Source organism: Coregonus clupeaformis, chromosome 1 (assembly GCF_020615455.1).
Source record: "Coregonus clupeaformis isolate EN_2021a chromosome 1, ASM2061545v1, whole genome shotgun sequence".
In the NCBI taxonomy this organism is placed as follows: Eukaryota; Metazoa; Chordata; class Actinopteri; order Salmoniformes; family Salmonidae; genus Coregonus; species Coregonus clupeaformis.
The window spans coordinates 48,887,099-48,908,894 of record NC_059192.1 but is presented as its reverse complement, the minus strand read 5'-3'; the positions used below and the strand labels follow the sequence as shown (position 1 = coordinate 48,908,894).

Here is a 21,796-nt window from a genome sequence, read left to right as displayed (position 1 = left end):
GCTTTCCCCAGTGTTCATTTTCATGCCAGCCAGGTAGGCTATACTCCTGTTGTAAAGAGAAGCAATGTGCTTAATTTAGGAAAGTTGAGAAATAAATATAGTAGGCCTAGCCTATAGAAAGCTGATGGGATCCTCCTACTTTTAATAGAGGGCATCACTCCGTTTGCTCACATAATTGCATAGCCTATAGAAATGTTGCGCAATATGAGCTCATGGGCTCTCATTAAGTGTTTCATTAGATTTTCGAACACATTTGCATTGATGTTAAAGTGATTAGAGGGACAATAGAGTGCTGAGTACCAGGCAGTTAGCAAGTTTGGTAGGCTACTAATGACCATCAGCAGCATCAGAGTTTGGAGAAGCCTAATTACCGTGACTAAACGATCACGTGGAATTTGACTGCCTTCATGACTTGTGACCGCCGGTTTGGCAGTAATACGGTCACCGTAACAGCCCTAGAATTGATACACATGTATATAGTGCCTTCAGAAAGTATTCATACCCCTTGACTTATTCCACATTTTCTTGTGTTACAGCCTGAATTCAAAATGGATTAAATATAATTTCTCACCCATTTATAATAATAATAATAATAATAATAATAATATGCCATTTAGCAGACACTTTTATCCAAAGCGACTTACAGTCATGTGTGCATACATTTTTATGTATGGGTGGTCCCGGGGATTGAACCTACTACCCCGCCGTTACAAGTGCCAGAGGACCACATTTACACACAAAACCCCATAATGACAGTGAAAACATGTTTTTAGAAATTCTTGCTAATTTCTTGATAATTAAATACAGAAATATCTCATTCATGTAAGTATTCACACCCCTGAGTAAATACATGTTAGAATCACCTTTGGCAGTGATTACAGCTGTGAGTCTCTTCTGGGTAAGTCTCTAAGAGCTTTGCATACCTGGATTGTATTCTTTAAAAACATTTTCAAGCTCTGTCAAGGTGGTTGTTGATCATTGCTAGTCAGCCATTTTCAAGTCTTGCCATAGATTTACATGCCGATATAAGTAAAAACTGTATCTATGCCACTCAACAACATTCAATGTCGTCTTGGTAAGCAACTCCAATGTATATTTGGCCTTGTGTTTTAGGTTATTGTCCTGGTGAATTTGTCTCCCAGTGTCTGTTTGAAAGCAGACTGAACCAGGTTTTCCTCTAGGTTTTCCTCTAGGATTTTGCCTGTGCTTAGCTCTATTCCATTTATTTTTATCCTAAAAAACTCCCTAGTCCTTACTAATGACAAGCATACCCATATCATGATGCAGCCATCACCATGCTTGAAAATATGAAGAGTGGTACTCAGTGATGTGTTGTGTTGGATTTGCCCCAAACATAACTCTTTTTATTCAGTACATAAAGGCCTCCTGTAGCTCAGTTGGTAGAGCATTGAGCTTGCAACGCCAGGATTGTGGGTTCGATTCCCACGGGGGGCCAGTATGAAAAAAGTATGGGGGAAAAAGTATGAAAAATGTATGCACTCACTAACTGTAAGTCGCTCTGGATAAGAGCGTCTGCTAAATGAGTAAAATTTAAATGTAAAATAGTTAATTTCTTTGTCAAATTTTTGGCATTTTTACTTTAGTGTCTTACTGCAAACAGGATGCATGTTTTAGAATATTTGTATTCTGTACAGGCTCCTCCTTTTCACTCTGTCATTTTGGTTAGTATTGTGGAGTAACTACAATGTTGTTGATCCATCCTCAGTTTTGTCCTATTACAGCCATTAAACTCACCATTGGCCTCATGGTAAAATCCCTGAGCGGTTTCCTTCCTCTCCGGCAACTGAGTTAGGAAGGACGTCTGTATCTTTGTAGTGACTGGGTATATTGATACACCATCCAAAGTGTAATTTATAACCTCACCATGCTCAAAGGGAAATTCAATGTCTGCTTTTTATTTTTACCCATCTATCAATAGGTGCCCTTCTTTGCGAGGCATTGGAAAGCCTCCCTGCTCTTTGTGGTTGAATCTGTGTTTGAAATTCACTGCTCGACTGCGGGACCTTACAGTGCCTTGCAAAACTATTCATCCCCTTGGCGTTTTTTCCTATTTTGTTGCATTACAACCTGTAATTTAAATGGATTTTTATTTGGATTTCATGTAATGGACATACACAAAATAGTTCAAATTGGTGAAGAGAAATGAAAAAAAAAAATAACGGAAAAGTGGTGTGTGCATATGTATTCACCCACTTTGCTATGAAGTCCCTAAATAAGATCTGGTGCAACCAATTACCTTCAGAAGTCACATAATTAGATAAATAAAGTCCACCTGTGTGCAATCTAAGTGTCACATGATCTGTCACATGATCTCAGTATATATACACCTGTTCTGAAAGGCCCCAGACTCTGCAACACCACTAAGCAAGGGGCTCCACCAAGCAAGCGGCACCATGAAGACCAAGGAGCTCTCCAAACAGGTCAGGGACAAAGTTGTGGAGAAGTACAGATAAGGGTTAGGTTATAAAAAAATATCAGAAACTTTGAACATCCCACAGAGCACCATTAAATCCATTATTAAAAAAATGTAAAGACTATGGCACCACAACAAACCTGCCAAGAGAGGGCCGCCCACCAAAACTCACGGACCAGGCAAGGAGGGCCTTAATCAGAGAGGCAACAAAGAGACCAAAGATAACCCTGAAGGAGCTGCAAAGCTCCACAGCGGAGATTGGAGTATCTGTCCATAGGACCACTTTAAGCCGTACACTCCACAGAGCTGAGCTTTACGGAAGAGTGGCCAGAAAAAAGCCATTGCTTAAAGAAACAAATAAGCAAACACGTTTAGTGTTCACCAAAAGGCATGTGGGAGACTCCCCAAACATATGGAAGAAGGTACTCTGGTCAGATGAGACTAAAATTGAGCTTTTTGGCCATCAAGGAAAACGCTATGTCTGGCGCAAACCCAACACCTCTCATCACCACGAGAACACCATCCCCACAGTGAAACATGGTGGTGGCAGCACCATGCTGTGGGGATGTTTTTCATCGGCAAGGACTGGGAAACTGGTCAGAATTGAAGGAATGACGGATGGCGCTAAATACAGGGAAATCCTTGAGGGAAACCTGTTTCAATCTTCCAGAGATTTGAGACTGGGACGGAGGTTCACCTTCCAGCAGGACAATGACCCTAAGCATACTGCTAAAGCAACACTTGAGTGGTTTAAGGGGAAACATTTAAATGTCTTGGAATGGCCTAGTCAAAGCCCAGACCTCAATCCAATTGAGAATCTGTGGTATGACTTAAAGATTGCTGTACACCAGCAGAAACCCATCCAACTTGAAGGAGCTGGAGCAGTTTTGCCTTGAAGAATGGGCAGAAATCCCAGTGGCTAGATGTGCCAAGCTTATAGAGACATACCCCAAGAGACTTGCAGCTGTAATTGCTGCAGAAGGTGGCTCTACAAAGTATTGACTTTGGGGGGGTGAATAGTTTATGCACACTCAAGTTTTTTGTTTTTTTGTCTTATTTCTTGTTTGTTTCACACAAAAAAATATTTTACATCTTCAAAGTGGTAGGCATGTTGTGTCAAATTTATTCAACCCCCCCAAAAAATCCATTTTAATTCCAGGTTATAAGGCAACAAAATAGGAAAAATGCAAAGGGGGGTGAATACTTTTGCAAGCCACTGTAATTGTATGTGTTGGATACAGAGACGAGGTAGTCATTAAAATATCATGTTAAACACTATTATTGCACACAGAGTCCATGCATCTTATTTTGTGACTTGTTAAGCCAATTTGTATTCCTGAACATATGTAGGTTTGCCATAACGAAGGGGTTGAATACTTATTTACTCAAGACATTTCAACTTTTCATTTTTAATTAATTTGTCAACATTTCTAAAAACATAATTCCACTTTGACATTATGGGGTATTGTGTGTAGGCCAGTGACACAAAATCTAAATTTAATCCATTCCAACTGTAACACAACAAAATATGGAAAAAGTCAACGTGTGAATACTTTCTGAAGGCATTATATGTAGTGCTACCACTAGGAAAAGGCGTTCAGAGTTTTACTGCTGCGAGCACGCCCCTCTCCTCTTCGCATGTTGGTCCGTGATCGTTGGAAGAAGCCCACGAAAATAACAGAGAAGCTAGCTCTTCGTGTCTCCTTATTTTATATCCTGTTTTCCGGTTTGTATGCATGGTTACATTTTCAAAATCTTGAGAGATTACATGTTTAACTACACTGTATTGAGTTTTGTGATCATTTTGATGGTCAATTTAATTGTGAGATTTTCTCATTTACATCAGTGTAGTTAAGCTAAGTAGCTAGCTAGCTAGCTCACTTTTGTAAGACAAGTCAATGAGAACAAGAGGGTATTTTGGATGACTGTTGTATTTCCATTATAAATGTTTTGGCTCTTAAATGGTTAAATTTTTACGAACAAGGGCTCATATTGAGTGTATTTATATGTGTACAAATGAACCACAGGAATTATATGTATTTTAGAAGGTTATTATTTATTACATTTGTATCTAATCGTTGCATGCTAATTGCTAACCACTAGCTAGCTTAGTGATAGGCGATAGTTAGCCTTCCATTTCATCCTAGCTAGCTATTTTTAGCATCTGTTATTGTTAGATGTCCATTATGTTCCATTATGTTTTTGTTACATTTAATACACAGGCCTAAAAGGGATTTTAATGTATTTGAAAAATGTGTGATTGTGTTTGATTTTTGGAATGAATGTAAACGGATACTTTCCTACAAAGAGATGATTTTGAATTAGTGCTGTCAGAGTTAATCAGTTAACTCAAGTTAACATTTTGTAATTTTAGTGCACCATTCTTTTTTGCCATGATTAATTGAATTGTCTGAAAGCATCCAAAATACACTTAAAACATCTCAAATACATAATCTATACAGCTAAAAACAACAATGCGATGTCAAAACAAGTTCACATTGTTATAAAAAAAAGTGTGCTTTATCAATTTACCTGATTTTACTAACGGTTCCTTTGGCCAAAATCAAGACATCAATATTCTTGTAATGGTTTTTAGCAGAGGCCTAATGCCCATAGGCGGCACAGGGGCACGTGCCCCCTCAGATTTGTAAACAAATATTTACAATTATTATTAAAATCTGTAATACTACTAGCCACCTCGCAATTTTATGAAGTTGGCTTAGCTAGCCCAGATAGTTTCCCAATCTTCCAACCTCATGCTAGCTGCCAAGAATCCATTTCAGGCTATCAATGAAGTTAGAGTAGCTAGCTTGTCTAACCATCTTAGCTGGCGTGCCTGCTGGCATGGTTGGTAGACTTTAGAAAAGCAAGCAATAACTAAATATACTGAATAAGGTGTGTTCATACATTTACTCTGGAGTGCCAGAATGCGCTCAGAGTGCGCTCTGGGTGTTCATAAACTCAGAGCTTTGTCAGATTGTCAGTTCGTAAATTAAGAGCGTTTCACTCTCGGAGCGTTCAGAGCGCACACTGGATGTTCTGGCCGAGGAGTAGGGTTGATCAAAGCGTTCTGACCTCACAACGGCAGTCAAGCACCCAAGCTAACTGGCTAACGTTGGCTAGCTTGCTAGCTACTTCCAGACACAATCAGAGAACACCTCACTCTGACCATTTTACTCGCCCTAGCAGAGCTGGTTAGGCTGTTTTCATGTTATCCAGAGCGTTGGTGACTGTAACTGTGCAGCTGGCAAAAATGTAATTACGCTTTTTTGCTGACATTTACTGACACCGGCCATATTCAACGGGTGTTAGGCATTCGTAAATTCATCAGTTATTCTGCGCTCTGGCACACTCAGGCGAGAGTGCTCTGAAAACAGAGTAGATAGCCAGAGTGAACTTACATTCCTTTCAAATCATTTACCAAGATTTTTGCAGAGATGAAGAGAAGCATTTTTCATTTCTTTAAAAAACGAACCACCAGTCAGGAGGATACAGACTCAAGATGTATGCTTAGATATGCAGAAAAAATACATACTTTTTAAAAAACATATAATTAAGCATAATGATTAAGGCTCTAGATTGCTGAGTACTTTGAGATTTTTGTGATTTTGTGATTTTAAATTAGAGCTCAATTTGTTCAAATTCTGAATGTGCAATTAATCGTGACTAATCACTGCAAATCCTGCAACTATCTAGATTTTTGAAAAATACATTTGCCACTTATTTCCAAGTGAACAGTCAGTATTCTGAGAGTGATAGAAGAAGGGAAACACGGTGTCAATCCTCTTGGTCTAATGGTCAAGACATTGGTTTTGCCCATGGGAGACCCGGGTTCTAATCCTGCCAGTTACAAAAGCACATGTGAAATTTAGAATGTTGGGAAACCACATGTCATGTGACAAACCCATGTGAAACTTCACAAATGCAAAACAAAAATATAGGAGGAAGGTGGAATCCTATTACAGCCAACCTATTACACAGTCTCTGACGCTCGTCGTATGTGGCAGGGCTTGTAAACGGATAACAAATGGAAACCCAGCCGCAAGACACCCAGTGAGGCAGAACTCCCAAATGAGCTAAATGCCTTTTATGCTCACTTCGAGGAATACAACACTGAGTCTTGAGTGAAAGCCCCTGTTGTTCCGGATGACTGTGTGATCTTGCTCTACGTGGCCAATGTGTGTAAAAGTTTTAAAACAGGTTAACACTCACAAGGCTGCCGGGCGAGACAAAACACCAGGGCGCATTCTCAAAGCATATGCACACCAGCTGGCAAGTGTCTTCACAGACATTTTCAATCTCTCCTTGTCCCAGTCTGTAATCCCAACATGTTTCAAGCTGACCACCATTGTCCCTGTTCCCAAGAACTCCAAGGTAACCTGCCTAAATGACTATCGCCCCGTAGCACTCACATTTATAATTATGAAGTGCTTTGAAAGGCTGGTCATGACCCACATCAACACTATCATCCCAGACACCCTGGACCCACTACAATTCGCATACAGCCCCAACAGATCCACAGATTATGCAATCTCAATTGTACTTCACACTGCCCTCTCCCGACTGGACATGTGGGGAAATAACTATGTGAGAACTATGCTGTTCATAGACTACAGCTCAGTGTTCAACACCATAGTCCCCTCCAAGCTCATCACCAAGCTGGGGACCCTGGGACTGAACACCTCCCTCTGTAACTGGATCCTCAACTTCCTGACGGGACGGCCCCAGGTGGTGAGGGTAGGCAACAACACCTCCGGCATGCTGACCCTCAACACTGGGGCCCCTTAAGGGTGGGTGCTTAGTCCCCTCCTGTACTCCGTTCACCCACGACTGCGTGGCCACGCACAACTCCAACACCCTCATCAAGTTTGCTGACGACACGACAATGGTAGGCCTGATCACCGACCGCGATGAGACAGCTTACAAGGAAGAGGTCAGAGACTTGGTAATGTGGTACCAGGACAACAACCTCTCTCTCAACGTCAGTAAGACCAAGGAGCTGATCGACTACAGGAGAAAGAGGGGATAGCAAGCCCCCATCCACATCGACAGGGCTGTAGTGGAGCGGATCGAGAGCTTCCAGTTCCTTGGCGTCCACATCATTAAGGACTTAACATGTTCCACACACACCCGCACAGTCATGAAGAGGGCACGACAGCGCCTCTTCCCCCTCAGGAGGCTGAAAAGATTTGGTATGGGACCTCTATATCAAGCAGTGTCAAGCAGTGTCAGAGGAAGGCCCAAATAATTGCCATAGAATGTTCACTTTGCTACCGTCCGGCAAACCGTACCAGAGCACCGGCTCTCGGACCAACAGGCTCAGAGACAGCTTCTACCCTCAAGCCATAAGACTGCTAAATAGTTCATGAATGATTACCCAGACTATCTGCACCGACCCCATCTTGCACTGACTCTATGCACACTCACAACACTATACAGTGAGCTCCAAAGTATTGGGACATTGACACATTTTGTGTTGTTTTGGCTCTGTATTTTAGCACTTTGGAATTGAAATGATATAATGACTATGAGGTTAAAGTGCAGACTGTCAGCTTTAATTTGAGGGTATTTTCAACCATATCAGGTGAACCGTTTAGAAATTACAGTTTTTAGGAGACCAAAAGTATTGGGTCAAATTCGCTTATATGTGTATTAAAATAGTCCAAAGTTTAGTATTTGGTCCCATATTCCTAGCACGCAATAATTACATCAAGCTTGTGACTCTACAAACTTGTTGGATGCATTTGCTGTTTGTTTTGGTTGTGTTTCGGATAATTTGCTGTCATCAAGGCAAAGGGTGGCTACTTTGAAGAATCTCAAATATAAAATATATTTGGATTGGTTTAACACTTTTTTGGTTACTACATAATTCCATATGTGTTATTTCATCGTTTTGATGTCTTCATTATTATTCTACAATGTAGAAAATAGTAAAAATAAAGAAAAACCCTTGAATGAGTAGGTGTGTCCAAACTTTTGACTGGTACTGCATATATCATTTTATTTACCTGTGAAATTTCACTTTTTTTGTTGCAATGGTGCCAGCATGTGCATGGGAGGTATAAAAGGCTTATGACGGCAAGAAATTTGTAAAAATGGGAATGTTTGAAAGGGGGTCGTATAAACATTGCCCACATTTTTCTTTACACACAACATACTGTAAATCTTGTGTGAAAAGTGTATGAGTGGTGAAAAAACACATTGAAAAAATGCTTTGAGAATAGAAACAATGCAACATACTGCTTTAGAATATTCATGTGAAGATGCATTACATGGATTTTTACTGGTTCCTCTGACACTTAGGGTACATCTTTTATAGATGCTTCATGTGTTGACTGCCTGCATGGCTCCAGAGCCCTTCACACTCTTTTCACTCTTCTCTTAGTCTCTGCCGCACCTGTTTTTGCTCTGCTCTTACATCTACACAGATTAGCAGAGGTCCTTTCCAGCTCCATCCACAACACATTTGACATTTTAGTCATTTAGCAGACGCTCTTATCCAGAGCGAATTACAGTTAGTGAGTGCATACATTTTCATACACCCTTTTATCCCAGCCGCCTTCCTCCCTGTCTTGTGGTGAGAGTTTGTTTTCAACCCATTTTTTAAAACATGGTCTCTGTCTGACAGTTATTGTGTGGGGGGGGTTTCGGAGAAAGAAAAACGAAATAAGAGGAAAAGTGTTTCTTGGGAAAACAGAGAAGAAAGATTGAAGGAGAGGAGATAGAGACAATTACAAGCTCTGCACGACAGGAGGGCCTCCTCTCGTATCAATCGCTGGGAGGACAGGCACTTATTCGATCCAGCCTAATCTCCCCGCTTTATAACAATCAGACGGCTGATGAAAAACAGCATGTGGAACCACACAGGAGATGAGGGGATGGAGGTTGGGGTGGTTGGGGGGGTGCAACTCATAGCAGCTGAGGCTGTTCTGTGGGCAAAAGGGGGGGGTGCAACTCAATATTAGGAAGGTGTTCCTAATGTTTGGTATACTCAGTGTATGTAGCGAGTCAAACCAAAATGGCCCCAGTGTCAAACACTGCTACTGAGAGCAGCCTGACTCTGACACCTGCCACAGTACATAGATGGCTGGGAGTGTGACTCTTAAATGACTCACCAGTTTTTATTTTCCTGTCCACTGCATATGCCATTTGAAGTAAAATTTCACATACAAAGCATTGTGCAGGCCATTTGTTTTTGTGGCTACCCCGAGTGTCAGAATGGAACACAAACTGACAGGGATCTGAGCTGAACAAACAAACAGCTCCCAAAATAGAGAGGTAGAAAGTCGTAGGGATTAAGAAGTGAGCCCTAACATGATTTAGCCACTGACCGGAGTGAGCTGTTCAACCAGTTAAAACTATTCAAAGATAGGGTGAAAAAACTGCAAAAGCGGTACAATCAGCTACCAAAGAGCGAAGAGAAAGGGAGACCTTTGCGTAGCCTAACTATTAGGTACAGTACAGTTACAGAGGGAGAGTGTCCAATGTAATATCCATCTGTCATAGTAAATACCATACCCTGTCAACTCGCTAATTGACTTAGAGATGAAACAGAGAAAGTCAATTCCCTTGACCTTTTCTCTGCCTCCCTCTGACAAAGGACAACAACTATCTGGCTTTATGTAGGGGTGCAGTAAGGGATTTAGCCTTTGAAGTTTAATGTAACAACAACAACAACAACACTACCATCAGCCTTAGAGAGCCCTCAAACAGTTAGAGATGGGCGGTAAAGCCATGAAATGTGAGTAATGTTACATGTTCATTTTAGTAAAAGAGGAAGAGTATACTGACATATACACTTGTGATATGTGAACAGCTCCATGCCTCTAAGGAGACGATCATTGAACTATTCGAGGAAAACAGGGTCCTGAATGAACGTCTCGCTCTTGCCAAGGAGACTTCAAAACTGAATGCTGCTTTTTATTATTTATTTATTTTTTATTCTTATTATTCTTATTTTTTTTACCCCTTTCACTCCCCAATTTTTGTGATATTCAATTGGTAGTTACAGTCTTGTCCCATTGCTGCAACCCATACGGGAGAGGCGAAGGTCGAGAGCCGTGAGTCCTCCGAAACACAACCCAGCCGAGCCGCACTGCTTCTTGACACAATGCCCGCTTAACCCGGAAGCCAGCCGCACCAATGTGTCGGAGGAAACACTGTACACCTGGCGACCGTGTCAGCGTGCACTGCGCCCGGCCCGCCACAGGAGTGGATAGTGCGCGATGGGACAAGAACATCCCTGCCGGCCAATTGTGCGCCGCCCCATGGGTCTCCCGGTTGCGGCCGGCTGTGACATAGCCTGGTCTAGAACCAGGATCTCTAGTCGCACAGCTAGCACTGCGATGCAGTGCCTTAGACCACTGCGCCACTTGGGAGGCACTGAATGCTGCTTTTGAAGCCACAATCCCGGGTGTTCCACGAGACTGGGTACCTCTGCGGTAGATTCTGTGGATACTACCATGGACCGCTTTCCCGCATTGACACATCCCACCAACGAAAGCAGGAGTACTACAGTGTAGAGCAAGACACTGTAGTTCCCATGTATTATTTCATAGTTTTGATGTCTTCACTATTATTCTACAATGTAGAAAATAGTAAAAATAAAGAAAAACCCTTGAATGAGTAGGTGTGTCCAAACTTTTTACTGGTACTGTAATACTTTCCGAATGCACTGTATATAGATCTATATTCGTAAAGAACAACTTAAATGCTTCTGTGTCTATTTCCACCTCTCTCCCTTAGCAATTTGAATGTCTAGTCCTTTATGTGGGCCTTGGTAATAACACCCAGCTAACGCTAGTGGGAATTTAACCTGGTATCTGATATGATGAAAGATATTAGTACTGAGTTAAATCTCACTCAGCTGATTACTAAACCAACACCCTGAAAAATCTACTATTTTAGATATCATTCTAACGAAGTATACAGCAGCAAATGGAATCTTTGCTAATGAGCTCAGTGACCATTGCCCAGTTGCCTGCATAAAATATGTTAAGCTACCTAAATCTCCCCCATGCATTATTACAAAGGTACATTTTAGGAATTTTAATTAGCAAACATTTCTTGTCTGATTTGGAGTTGTGTGACTGGGGGCTTTGCCATCTATCGCTGACTCGGATCAGGCCCTTAATTGTTTTACTTATCTGTTCAATTCTGTTGCAGTTAAGCATGCTCTGTATAAAAAACTAAGGGTAAAGGACAGATCTAATCCTTGGTTCACGCATGAATTGTCTGAGAAATGATGGGAAATAAATATAGCCTGGGCTAAGTTAGACTGACTGATTCTGTGCCTGATTGGCAGTCCTTCAGACATTAGCGAAATAAATGTCCATCACTGGTTAGAAAAGCAAAATCCACATACTTCTTGAATAGTGTATCTGAGAGTGGTGGTAATCCATTTAACTTCTGGAAAGTGGTCAAATCGTTGAAGCAAAACTCCACCCCCTCATTGCCTCTGCAGGTTATAACAGCCTCTGGTCCCATAATAGACACAATGGACATTTGTGGTGAGTTTAATAACCTCAGCTAGCCTCATTTTTGAAAGAATAGTTTCTGAGAATTCCTAACATTTCTCTAGAGGGAGTTTATGTAACTCGAAACAGATTGTAGAGAATTATGTACTCCCAGTCACACAATATTCTTTATTTTCACTTCAACCATTTTCTGTCTAGGATGTATTTAGTGCCTTGCTAAAGATCAATGTCAAAAAAATCCACAGGGGCGGATTCACTTGACCCCTTCTTACTACAGCTCTCTGTCCCACTCATTGTTGAATCTTTAACCTGTATTTTTTACTTGACAATTGCTACTGATGTTATCCCTAAGATCTGGAAAGCAGCACATGTCCTCCCCCTACATAAGGGTAGAGATCCTTCTGACTTCGATAACAACCCCACAATCTCCAAGTTATCTTGCCTAACCAAGATATTAGAATCCCTGACCAACTTCCAGCTAATAACTTTTTTAACTCACTCTATTCTAAATGTACACAAGTCTGGTTTTATATCTGGACATTGCACTGTTTCAGCCACTATGCTTGTTTTAGATGTTGTGTTAAATTGCCTAGATCATAAAAATCATTGTGTTGCCTTATTTATAGCCCTTTCAATGGCCGTTGACGCCATTGACCATTCCCTACTCATTCAAAGACTGTCTGAAATTGGCTTGAATCAGGAGTGTTGCAAATGGTTTAAGAACTATCTGACAGACAGGACACAATGTGTGCTTTCTGATGGTGTCAAGTCTAATTTCCTCAATATTACAAAAGGTGTTCCGCAGGGGTCAGTTTGAGACCTCTTCTCTTTACTATTTATATCAATAATATTTGTCTATCTATTAAATCCTGTAATATTAATCTGTATGTAGACGATACCGTTATGTATGCCATTGCCCCAACTGTTGACCAAGTTATGTTAGAGCTGCAATCTGATTTTGTTACATTACAGAAAGCCCCCTCATTCCTTCGGTGATCGAGTCAATGCATGGGACGCGCTTCGTTACAAAATTAGATCTCCGGAGTGCGTACAACCTGGTACGTGTCCGAGAGGGGGATGAGTGGAAGACAGCATTCAGCACAACCACGGGGCATTATGAATACCTGGTGATGCCTTACGGTTTGATGAATGCTCCATCCGTCTTCCAGTACTTTGTGAACAAGGTTCGGGACATGCTTGGTTGCGGTGTAGTGGTCTACATCGATGACATTCTGGTGTATTCCGCTACGTGCGCCAAGCATGTGTCCCTGGTTCGCAAAGTGCTGGCCTGACTGTTGGAAAATGACCTTTATGCCAAGGCAGAAAAGTGTCTGTTTTTCCAACAGTCTGTCTCCTTCCTCGGATACCGCATTAGCACCTCAGGTGTGTAGATGGAGGGAGATCGCATTTCAGCCGTGCGTAATTGGCCGACTCCAACCACGGTAAAGGAGTTGCAGCGCTTTATTGGCTTTGCCAACTACTATCAGAGGTTTATCCGGGGCTTTGGCAAGGTCGCAGCTCCCATCACATCTCTGTTGAAGGGTGGGCCGTCCCGGCTCTGCTGGTCTGCTGAGGCTGACAGGGCCTTCAGCAACCTAAGGGGTCTGTTCACCTCAGCCCCGGGACTGGCCCACCCCGATCCATCACTACCGTTCCTAGTGGAGGTGGATGCGTCCAAGGTATGGATAGGCGCTGTCCTATCTCAACGCTTGGGCACGCCACTCAAGCTCCGCCCCTGTGCCTTCTTCTCCAAGAAGCTCAGCCCGGCGGAGCAGAACTACGACATTGGTGATCGGGAGCTGTTGGCTGTTGTCCGAGCCCTGACCGTGTGGAGGCACTGGCTCGAAGAGCGAAACACCCTTTCCTCGTCTGGACGGACCACCGTAACATGGAGTACATCCGGGCAGCGAGGAGGCTGAACCCTCGCCAGGCCAGGTCGGCCCTATTCTTCACCCAGTTTGATTTCACTCTATCATACATCCTGGGTACAAAGAACGTGAAGGCAGACGCACTGTCACGGCTGTACGACACAGAGGAGAGGCCCAGAGACAACACCCCCATACTCCCGGCATCCTGCATTGTAGCTCCGGTAGTATGGTCGATAGACGCGGATATAAAGCAGGCATTACGCACAGAACCATCTCCACCTCAGTGCCCAGCTTGGCTGCAGTACGTGCCTGCTCTTGTCCATGACCGTCTGATCTACAGGGCACATACGTCACCCTCCTCTGGTCACCCAGGTATCGGTCGTACAGTGCGCTGCCTGACCGGAAAGTACTGGTGGCCTACCTTTGCTAAGGACGTGAGGGTGTATGTCTCCTCCTGCTCAGTGTGCGCCCAGAGTAAGGCACCTAGGCACCTCCCAGCGGGTAAGTTACAGCCTTTATTAGCTCCACAACGGCCGTGGTCTCACCTAAGTATTGATTTCCTGACTGATCTTCCCCTCTCTCAAGGTAACACCACCATCCTGGTCGTTGTGGACCGCTTTTCCAAGGTCTGCCGCCTCCTTGCTCGGTCTCCCCACGGCCCTGCAGACTGCGGAGGCCCTGTTTACACACGTCTTCCAGCACTACGGGGTAGCAGAGGACATAGTGTCTGACCGGGATCCCCCAGTTCATATCCAAGGTCTGGAAGGCGTTCATGGAACGTCTGGGGGTCTCGGTCAGTCTGACCTCTGGTTTCCACCCAGAGTCTAATGGGCAGGTGGAACAGGTAAATCAGGATATGGGTAGGTTCCTGCGGTCCTACTGCCAGGGCCAGCCGGGGGAGTGGTCGGTGTTCTTGCCATGGGCCGAATATTCTCAGAACTCTCTCCGTCACTCCTCCACTAACCTAATGCCATTCCAATGTGTTTTAGGTTACCAACCGGTTCTGGCACCGTGGCACCAGAGCCAGACCGAGGCTCCTGCGGTGGATGACTGGTTTCAGCGCACGGAGGAGACGTGGAACGCTGCTCACGGCCACCTCCAACGCGCCGTGCATCATCAGAAGGCCAACACTGACCGCCACCGCAGTGAGGCCCCGGTCTTCGTACCGGGTGATCGGGTCTGGCTCTCGACCCGGAATCTACCCCTCCGCCTGCCCTGCCGGAAGCTGAGCACGCGGTTTGTGGGGCCGTTCAAAGTCCTGAGGAGGATCAACAAGGTTACTTATAGGTTATTACTTCCCCATGATTATCGTATGAACCCCTCGTTTCATGTATCTCTCCTCAGGATGGTGGTGGCTGGTCCGCTCCAGGAGTCTGAGGTGCGGGAGGTCCCTCCGCCTCCTCTGGACATCGAGGGGGCCCCGGCGTACTCCGTCCGTTCCATCCTGGATTCGAGGAGTCGGGTGGGGAGCCTTCAGTACCTCGTGGAGTGGGAGGGGTACGGTCCGGAGGAACGGTGCTGGGTCCCGGTGAGGGATATCCTCGATCCCTCCCTGTTGCAGGATTTCCACCGTCGCCATCCGGCTCGCCCTGCTCCGCGTCCTCCTGGCCATCCCGAGGCCGGTGTCGGCGCGCTGCTGGAGCTGCGCGTCAAGGGGGTACTGTCACGACTTTCTCCGAAGCTGCCTCCTCTCCTTGTTCGGGCAGGCTTCGGCGTTCGTTGTCACCAGCCTTCTAGCCACTGCCGCATCACATCTCATCATTCCATTTGTTTTGTCTATTACACACACCTGGTTCATATCCCCTCATTAGTACGTGTATAAGTGTTCCCCTGCCCCCTTGTCCTTGTGTGTGATTGTTTAATGTGAGGAGAGAGTAGCGCACTGGACTGTTTGACGTTATCCTGCATATCTCTGTATTCCGGAATAAACTTTTCTGTGATTTACCCTCCTGCGCCTGACTCCTTCAAATAACCCATCACATTTACCTGCATCAGCTACATGTGAAAGGCTGTTCAGCATTGCAGGACTTGTTTTCAGCCCAAGGAGCACAAGGCTGGATTCCAGAAACGTTGAAAACCAACTTTTACTGAAGATGAACCATAAATTCTTCAACTTCAAGTAATGACAGCTTAACGCTAGCAAGCCCAAGTACACAGATGCCTTATGCATTTTGTTAATTTATGTTTAAAATTCACAAGTTATAGGTGTCCTTGTTTCAAAGGCATGACCTGACACACTGATTTCTAATACAGTTCTATCAGTGATGATGTCCTCATATTCCTACAGTGAGGTTGTGTGAAGTTCTGTACATGTACTTTGATAAGCTCATCAACATAAAAAAAAATGTATAGTGTTCTTTATAGGATGTTTTTTCTAAAGCAAAGTGACTGTGATTGTAAGTGCTTACGTTTACAGGCTAGTTTACATTATTAAGGCATAATTATATTTTGTCTGTAAGAGATGTATTTTTAAGTGTTGCCTATTTGAGAATCCACATATTTTTTTTTTATCTGAGCTCTTCTTGTATCCGTAAGACTGTTACCTTTCAGAACAGCTCAAACCAAATAAAAGGTCTGGCTGTTTTGCTTTTTGGATTTACGGCTCTTACGTTTCATACTTTTACTTTTGATTCTTAAGTACATTTACCTTACGGCTGTTTAATATCAGGTACTTTAAGACTTTTACTCAAGTAGTATTTTACTTGGTGACTTTCACTTTTACTTGAGTAATTTTCTATTAAGGTATCTTTACTTGACAATTGAGTACTTTTTCCACCACTGAGTAATTGAAGGCATCCACCGTGTTTGCTGTAGATCAATGGCGAGGGATGATTCAGCAGGAGTCACGCCTTGCAGCAAAGCAGATTAACATTTATGAAAAGACGACATGGGATACTGTGAAGGACAACCAGATCTGTCGTCTGCTCTAACTTTCCTGTCTGTGTGTGACAGAGTAAACATACAGAATTTGCAGACAGATTAGTGTTTGTGGTTTGTCTTGCCTTAGGTTTGGCCATGAGATATGGGTCTGTACACAAATATTTGTTCCAAACTAATCAATTCAAACATGGTCCAGAGACAGATGCTGCTTGCTTACAATATTGTTACACTTATTAGCTTTTCATATAGTAACATTGATAAACATTCACTGAGTGCCCTTCTGGTTATTTGTATGGAGAAAAAAACATGTCAACAGAGCAAGAAAGGTGACATCGTATTTATGTACAATACCAGTCAAAAGTTTGGACACACCTACTAATTCAAGGGTTTTTCTTTATTTTTTACAATTTTTTACATTGTAGAATAATAGTGAAGACATCACAACTATGAAATAACACATATGGAATCATGTAGTAACCAAAAAAGTGTTAAACAAATAAAAATATGTTTTGTATTTAAGATTCTTCAAAGTAGCCACCCTTTACCTTGATGACAGCTTTGCACACTCTTGGTATTCTCTCAACCAGCTTCATGAGGTAGTCACCTGGAATGCATTTCAATTAACAAGTGTGCCTTCTTAAAAGTTAATTTGTGGAATTTATTTCCTTCTTAATGCGTTTGAGCCAATCAGTTGTGTTGTGACAAGGTAGGGGGGAGGTATTATGGCAAGAAGTCCATATTATGGCAAGAACAGCTCAAATAAGCAAAAAGAAACGACAGTCCATCATTACTTTAAGACATGAAGGTCAGTCAATACGGAATTTGAAAGTTTCTTCAAGTGCAGTCGCAAAAACAATCAAGCACTATGATGAAACTGGCTCTCATGAGGACCGCCACAGGAATGGAAGTCCCAGAGTTACCTCTGCTGCAGAGGATAAGTTAATTAGAGTTACCAGCCTCAGAAATTGCAGCCCAAATAAATGCTTCAAAGAAATCAAGTAACAGACACATCTCAACATCAACTGTTCAGAGGGGACTGTGTGAATCAGGCCTTCATGGTCGAATTGCTGCAAAGAAACCATGTCTAAAGGACACCAATAAGAAGAAGAGACCTGCTTGGGCCAAGGAACACGAGCAATGGACATTAGACCGGTGGAAATGTGTCCTTTGGTCTAGAGTCCAAATTTGAGATTTTTGGTTCCAACCGCCTTGTCTTTGTGAGACGCGGTGTGGGTGAACGGTTGATCTCCGCATGTGTTGTTCCCACCGTAAAGCATGGAGGAGGAGGTGTTATGGTGTGGGGGTGCTTTGCTGGTGACACTGTCTGTGATTTCTTTCGAATTCAAGGCACAACTAACCAGCATGGCTATCACAGCATTCTGCAGCGATAGTGGGACTATCATTTGTTTTTCAACAGGACAATGACCCAACACACCTCCAGGCTGTGTAAGGGCTATTTTACCAAGAAGGAGAGTGCTGCATCAGATGACCTGGCCTCCACAATCCCCCGACCTCAACCCAATTGAGATGGTTTGGGATGAGTCGGATGGCAGAGTGCAGGAAAAGCAGCCAACAAGTGCTCAGCATATGTGGGAACTCCTTCAAGACTGTTGGAAAAGTATTCCAGGTGAAGCTGGTTGAGAGAATGCCAAGAGTGTGCAAAGCTGTCATCAAGGCAAAGGGTGGCTACTTTGAAGATTCTAAAATATGTTTAACACTTTTTTGGTTACTACATGATTCCGTGTTATTTCATAGTTTTGATGTCTTCACTATTATTCTACAATGTAGAAAATAGTAAAAATAAAGAAAAACCCTTGAATGAGTAAGTGTTTCCAAACTTTTGACTGGTACTGTATGTCCCGTGATAAAAGTATACCAAAGCTATCTTTGGTTTTCTAGTTTTAGCCAGGACAACAGGTGTGAAAATACCATAATTATTTTCCCTCCCTCCATCCATTCCCTCTCTCCTCAGTCCTCAGATGACAGAGAGGCACATCTCTACCTCTAAAATAGGCTCCAGGACTGTCCATCCAGACAGGGATAAGAGGCAGCCCACTCTGTCACTGTCCCTTGTGCCTTTTTAAAATGGCACCTAATCTGTCTGATCTTCAATTAGGCCACTATTAAAGAGTTGGCCCTCACAAAAAGGAGCAGAGGGGTACAGAGAGACTCTTTAACCTATGTGTGTGTGTGTGTGTGTGTGTGTGCGTGCATCCGTGCATGTGTGTGCATGTGTGCGCTTGTGTGTGCGTGTGTGGTACATACTTCTGCATGGTGAGGGCCAGGTTAAAGCTGGCACACTTGATCTTGTTCTGGGCCTCCAGGTGGGTCATGCCCTCAGTGCTGACCCCATCGATGGCCACGATGATGTCACCCTGGATCAGGTTGCCCTGCTGTGCCTTGCTCCCAGGGGTGATCTGCGGATGGTCAGCACACACACACACACATAGGTCAACCTCAATCATAATGCCCTTCAACCATGGACACTCAGCATAGAGGTCAACCTCAATCACAGGGTGCGTTCATAAATTGCCCCCAGTTTGTCAAAGTGCGCTCAGAGCGTTGTCAGATTGTCCGTTCGTAAATTAAGAGCAAAATGCTCTTGGAGCATTCAGAGCGCACACTGGACACTCTGACCGAGGAGTAGGGTTGATCCGAGCATTCTGACCTCACAATGACAGTCAAGCACCCAAGCTAACTGGCTAAATTTGTCTAGCTTGCTAGCTACTTCCAGGCACAAATGAGAGAACACCTCACTCTGAACATTTTACTCACCTAGCAGAGCTGGTTAGGCTGTTTTCAATTTTAATGACTGTAACTGTGTTACTGGCAACAATTTACAATGAACAAAATATAAACGCAATATGCAACAATTTCAAAGATTGTACAGTTCATATAAGAAAATCAGTCAATTGAAACAAATAAATTAGGCCGTAATCTATGGATTTCACGACTGAGAATACAAATATGCATCTGTTGGTCACAGATACCTTAAAAAAAGAAAAGGTAGGGCCGTGGATCAGAAAACCAGTCAGTATCTGCTGTGACCACCATTTGCCTCATGCAGCACGACACAACTCCTTCGCATAGAGTTGATCAGGCTGTTGATTGTGGCCTGTGGAATGTTGTCCCACTCCTCTTCAATGGCTGTGCAAAGTTGCTGGATATTGGCGGGAACTGGAACACACTGTTGTACACGTCGATCCAGAGCATTCCAAACGTGCTCAATGGGTGACATGTCTGGTGAGTATGCAGACCATGGAAGAACTGGGACATTTTCAGCTTCTAGGAATTGTGTACAGATCCTTGCGACATGGAGCTGTGTATTATCATGCTAAAACATGAGGTGATGGCGGTGTACGAATGGCACGACAATGGGCCTCAGAATCTCGTCATGGTATCTCTGTGCATTCAAAAAAGGCATAGATAAAATGCAATTGTGTTCGTAGTCCGTAGCTTATGCCTGCCCATACCATAACCCCACCATGGGGCACTCTGTTCACAATGTTGACATCAGCAAACCGCTCGCCCACACACGCTGTCTGCCATCTGCCCGGTACAGTTGAAACCGGGATTAATCTGTGAAGAGCACACTTCTCCAGTGTGCCAGTGGCCATCGAAGGTGAGCATTTGCCCACTGAAGTCGGTTACGACACTTATGGTAGAGAATTAAATTCTCTGGCAACAGCTCTGGTGGACATTCCTGCAGTCAGCATGCCAATTGCACGCTCCCTCAAAACTTGAGACATCTGTGGCATTGTGTTGTGTGACAAAACTGCACATTTTAGAGTGTTTAATCAGCTTCTTGACATGCCACACCTGTCAGGTGGATGGATTATCTTGGCAAAGGAGAAATGCTCCCTAACAGGGATGTAAACAAACTTGTGCACAAAATTTGAGATAATTTTTTTGTTCAGTGTAATTCAGTTTCTTTGCTGATGTTAACTGACACCTGTCATAGCAACCGGTACTAGGTCGTTCATAAATTCATCAGTTATTCTGCACTCTTAAACCAGAGTGCTCTGAAATTGGAGTAGATTGACAGGGTGAATTTACGAACGCACCCATAACGTTCTTCGTCAATGGACAGTCAGCATAGAGGTCAACCTAAATCATGATGTTCCCAGTCAGTCAATCACTTAATCACTTAAAGCAGAGAGGTAAATCTCTGAAGCAATCAATGAATTGGGAATGGATGGGAATCAATGGTGTTATTAGTGAGCTGTCATCACGCAGACCTTGGCTTAAGTCTCTCAGAGGTGTAAAGCCATCCCAATCAGGCCACAGTCAGACCTAGCCAAAGCCACCCAGCCAGGCTACCTGTTTTATTACACCTGGACAGTGGACACAGTAGGATGACACAAGTGTGCAGGCCTCCATGTCTAATCCTTGACAGCTGACTATATAACCTACCACCAGGAACAATCTGTCATTATGACATTTTCTCAGTTATAGTACAGTATGTTGCGGGTGTAGAAGACTGAATTTGGACAATCCGTTCATCAGTAGTCACCAATTTGCGAGAGGCAATTCATGCCTCTGATAAACCCAGGCTAATCAGGAAAAATCTAATTTACTCACGATCATTAGTACAATAGAAACTATATGTAATATCAATAATGATGAAACTACGGGAGGAATGATGGGGAGGCGTCCAAGCTTCCAGGACACTCATTAGCTAACTGAGAGAGTCAGGGTTTTCTTTTTGCCTCCCCTCAGACCTTTTCAACCCTTCAATTTTGAAACCACCTGCCCTCATTTATCAAACCACCGTCGCCCAAAATATCCCCCCTGCTAAAAACCCTTACATCATTGCAGTCTTTTACTCCCAGGAGTAGTACATAGTAATAGGCTGTTTCCTGTTCAAACTGCCTGGCATTTCTTACTTACTCACTTTAAATTTTTCCTCATAATCATTTCTGCGATTCAGGGAGAGAAAAATGAGAGAGAGAGAGAGAGAGCGAGAGAGAGAGAAAGAGAGAGAGAAACGAGAGAGAGCTTTCATAAAGTAAAGATAGCATACGCCACGTCATGACATCAACAATAGGGTCCACATGCACTTTAATCATAGTAGTCTAATGGGGGATTTTCAATATCTGCGATAATTCGGATAGCCACGCTAGCTTCGCCCTTATATG

The 21,796-nt window shown here is 43.4% G+C and overlaps 1 protein-coding gene across 1 annotated transcript in view; it reads right to left on the bottom strand.

Moving 5' to 3' along the window:
• LOC121577002 (LIM domain-binding protein 3) overlaps window positions 1-21,796 on the bottom strand; it is a 74,431-nt gene that overhangs the window by 36,963 nt on the left and 15,672 nt on the right. Inside the window, exon 2 of the mRNA XM_045206090.1 lies at window positions 18,924-19,075. Within this exon, the coding sequence (XP_045062025.1) occupies window positions 18,924-19,075 (152 nt within the window). The remainder of the gene's footprint in view (window positions 1-18,923; window positions 19,076-21,796) is intronic.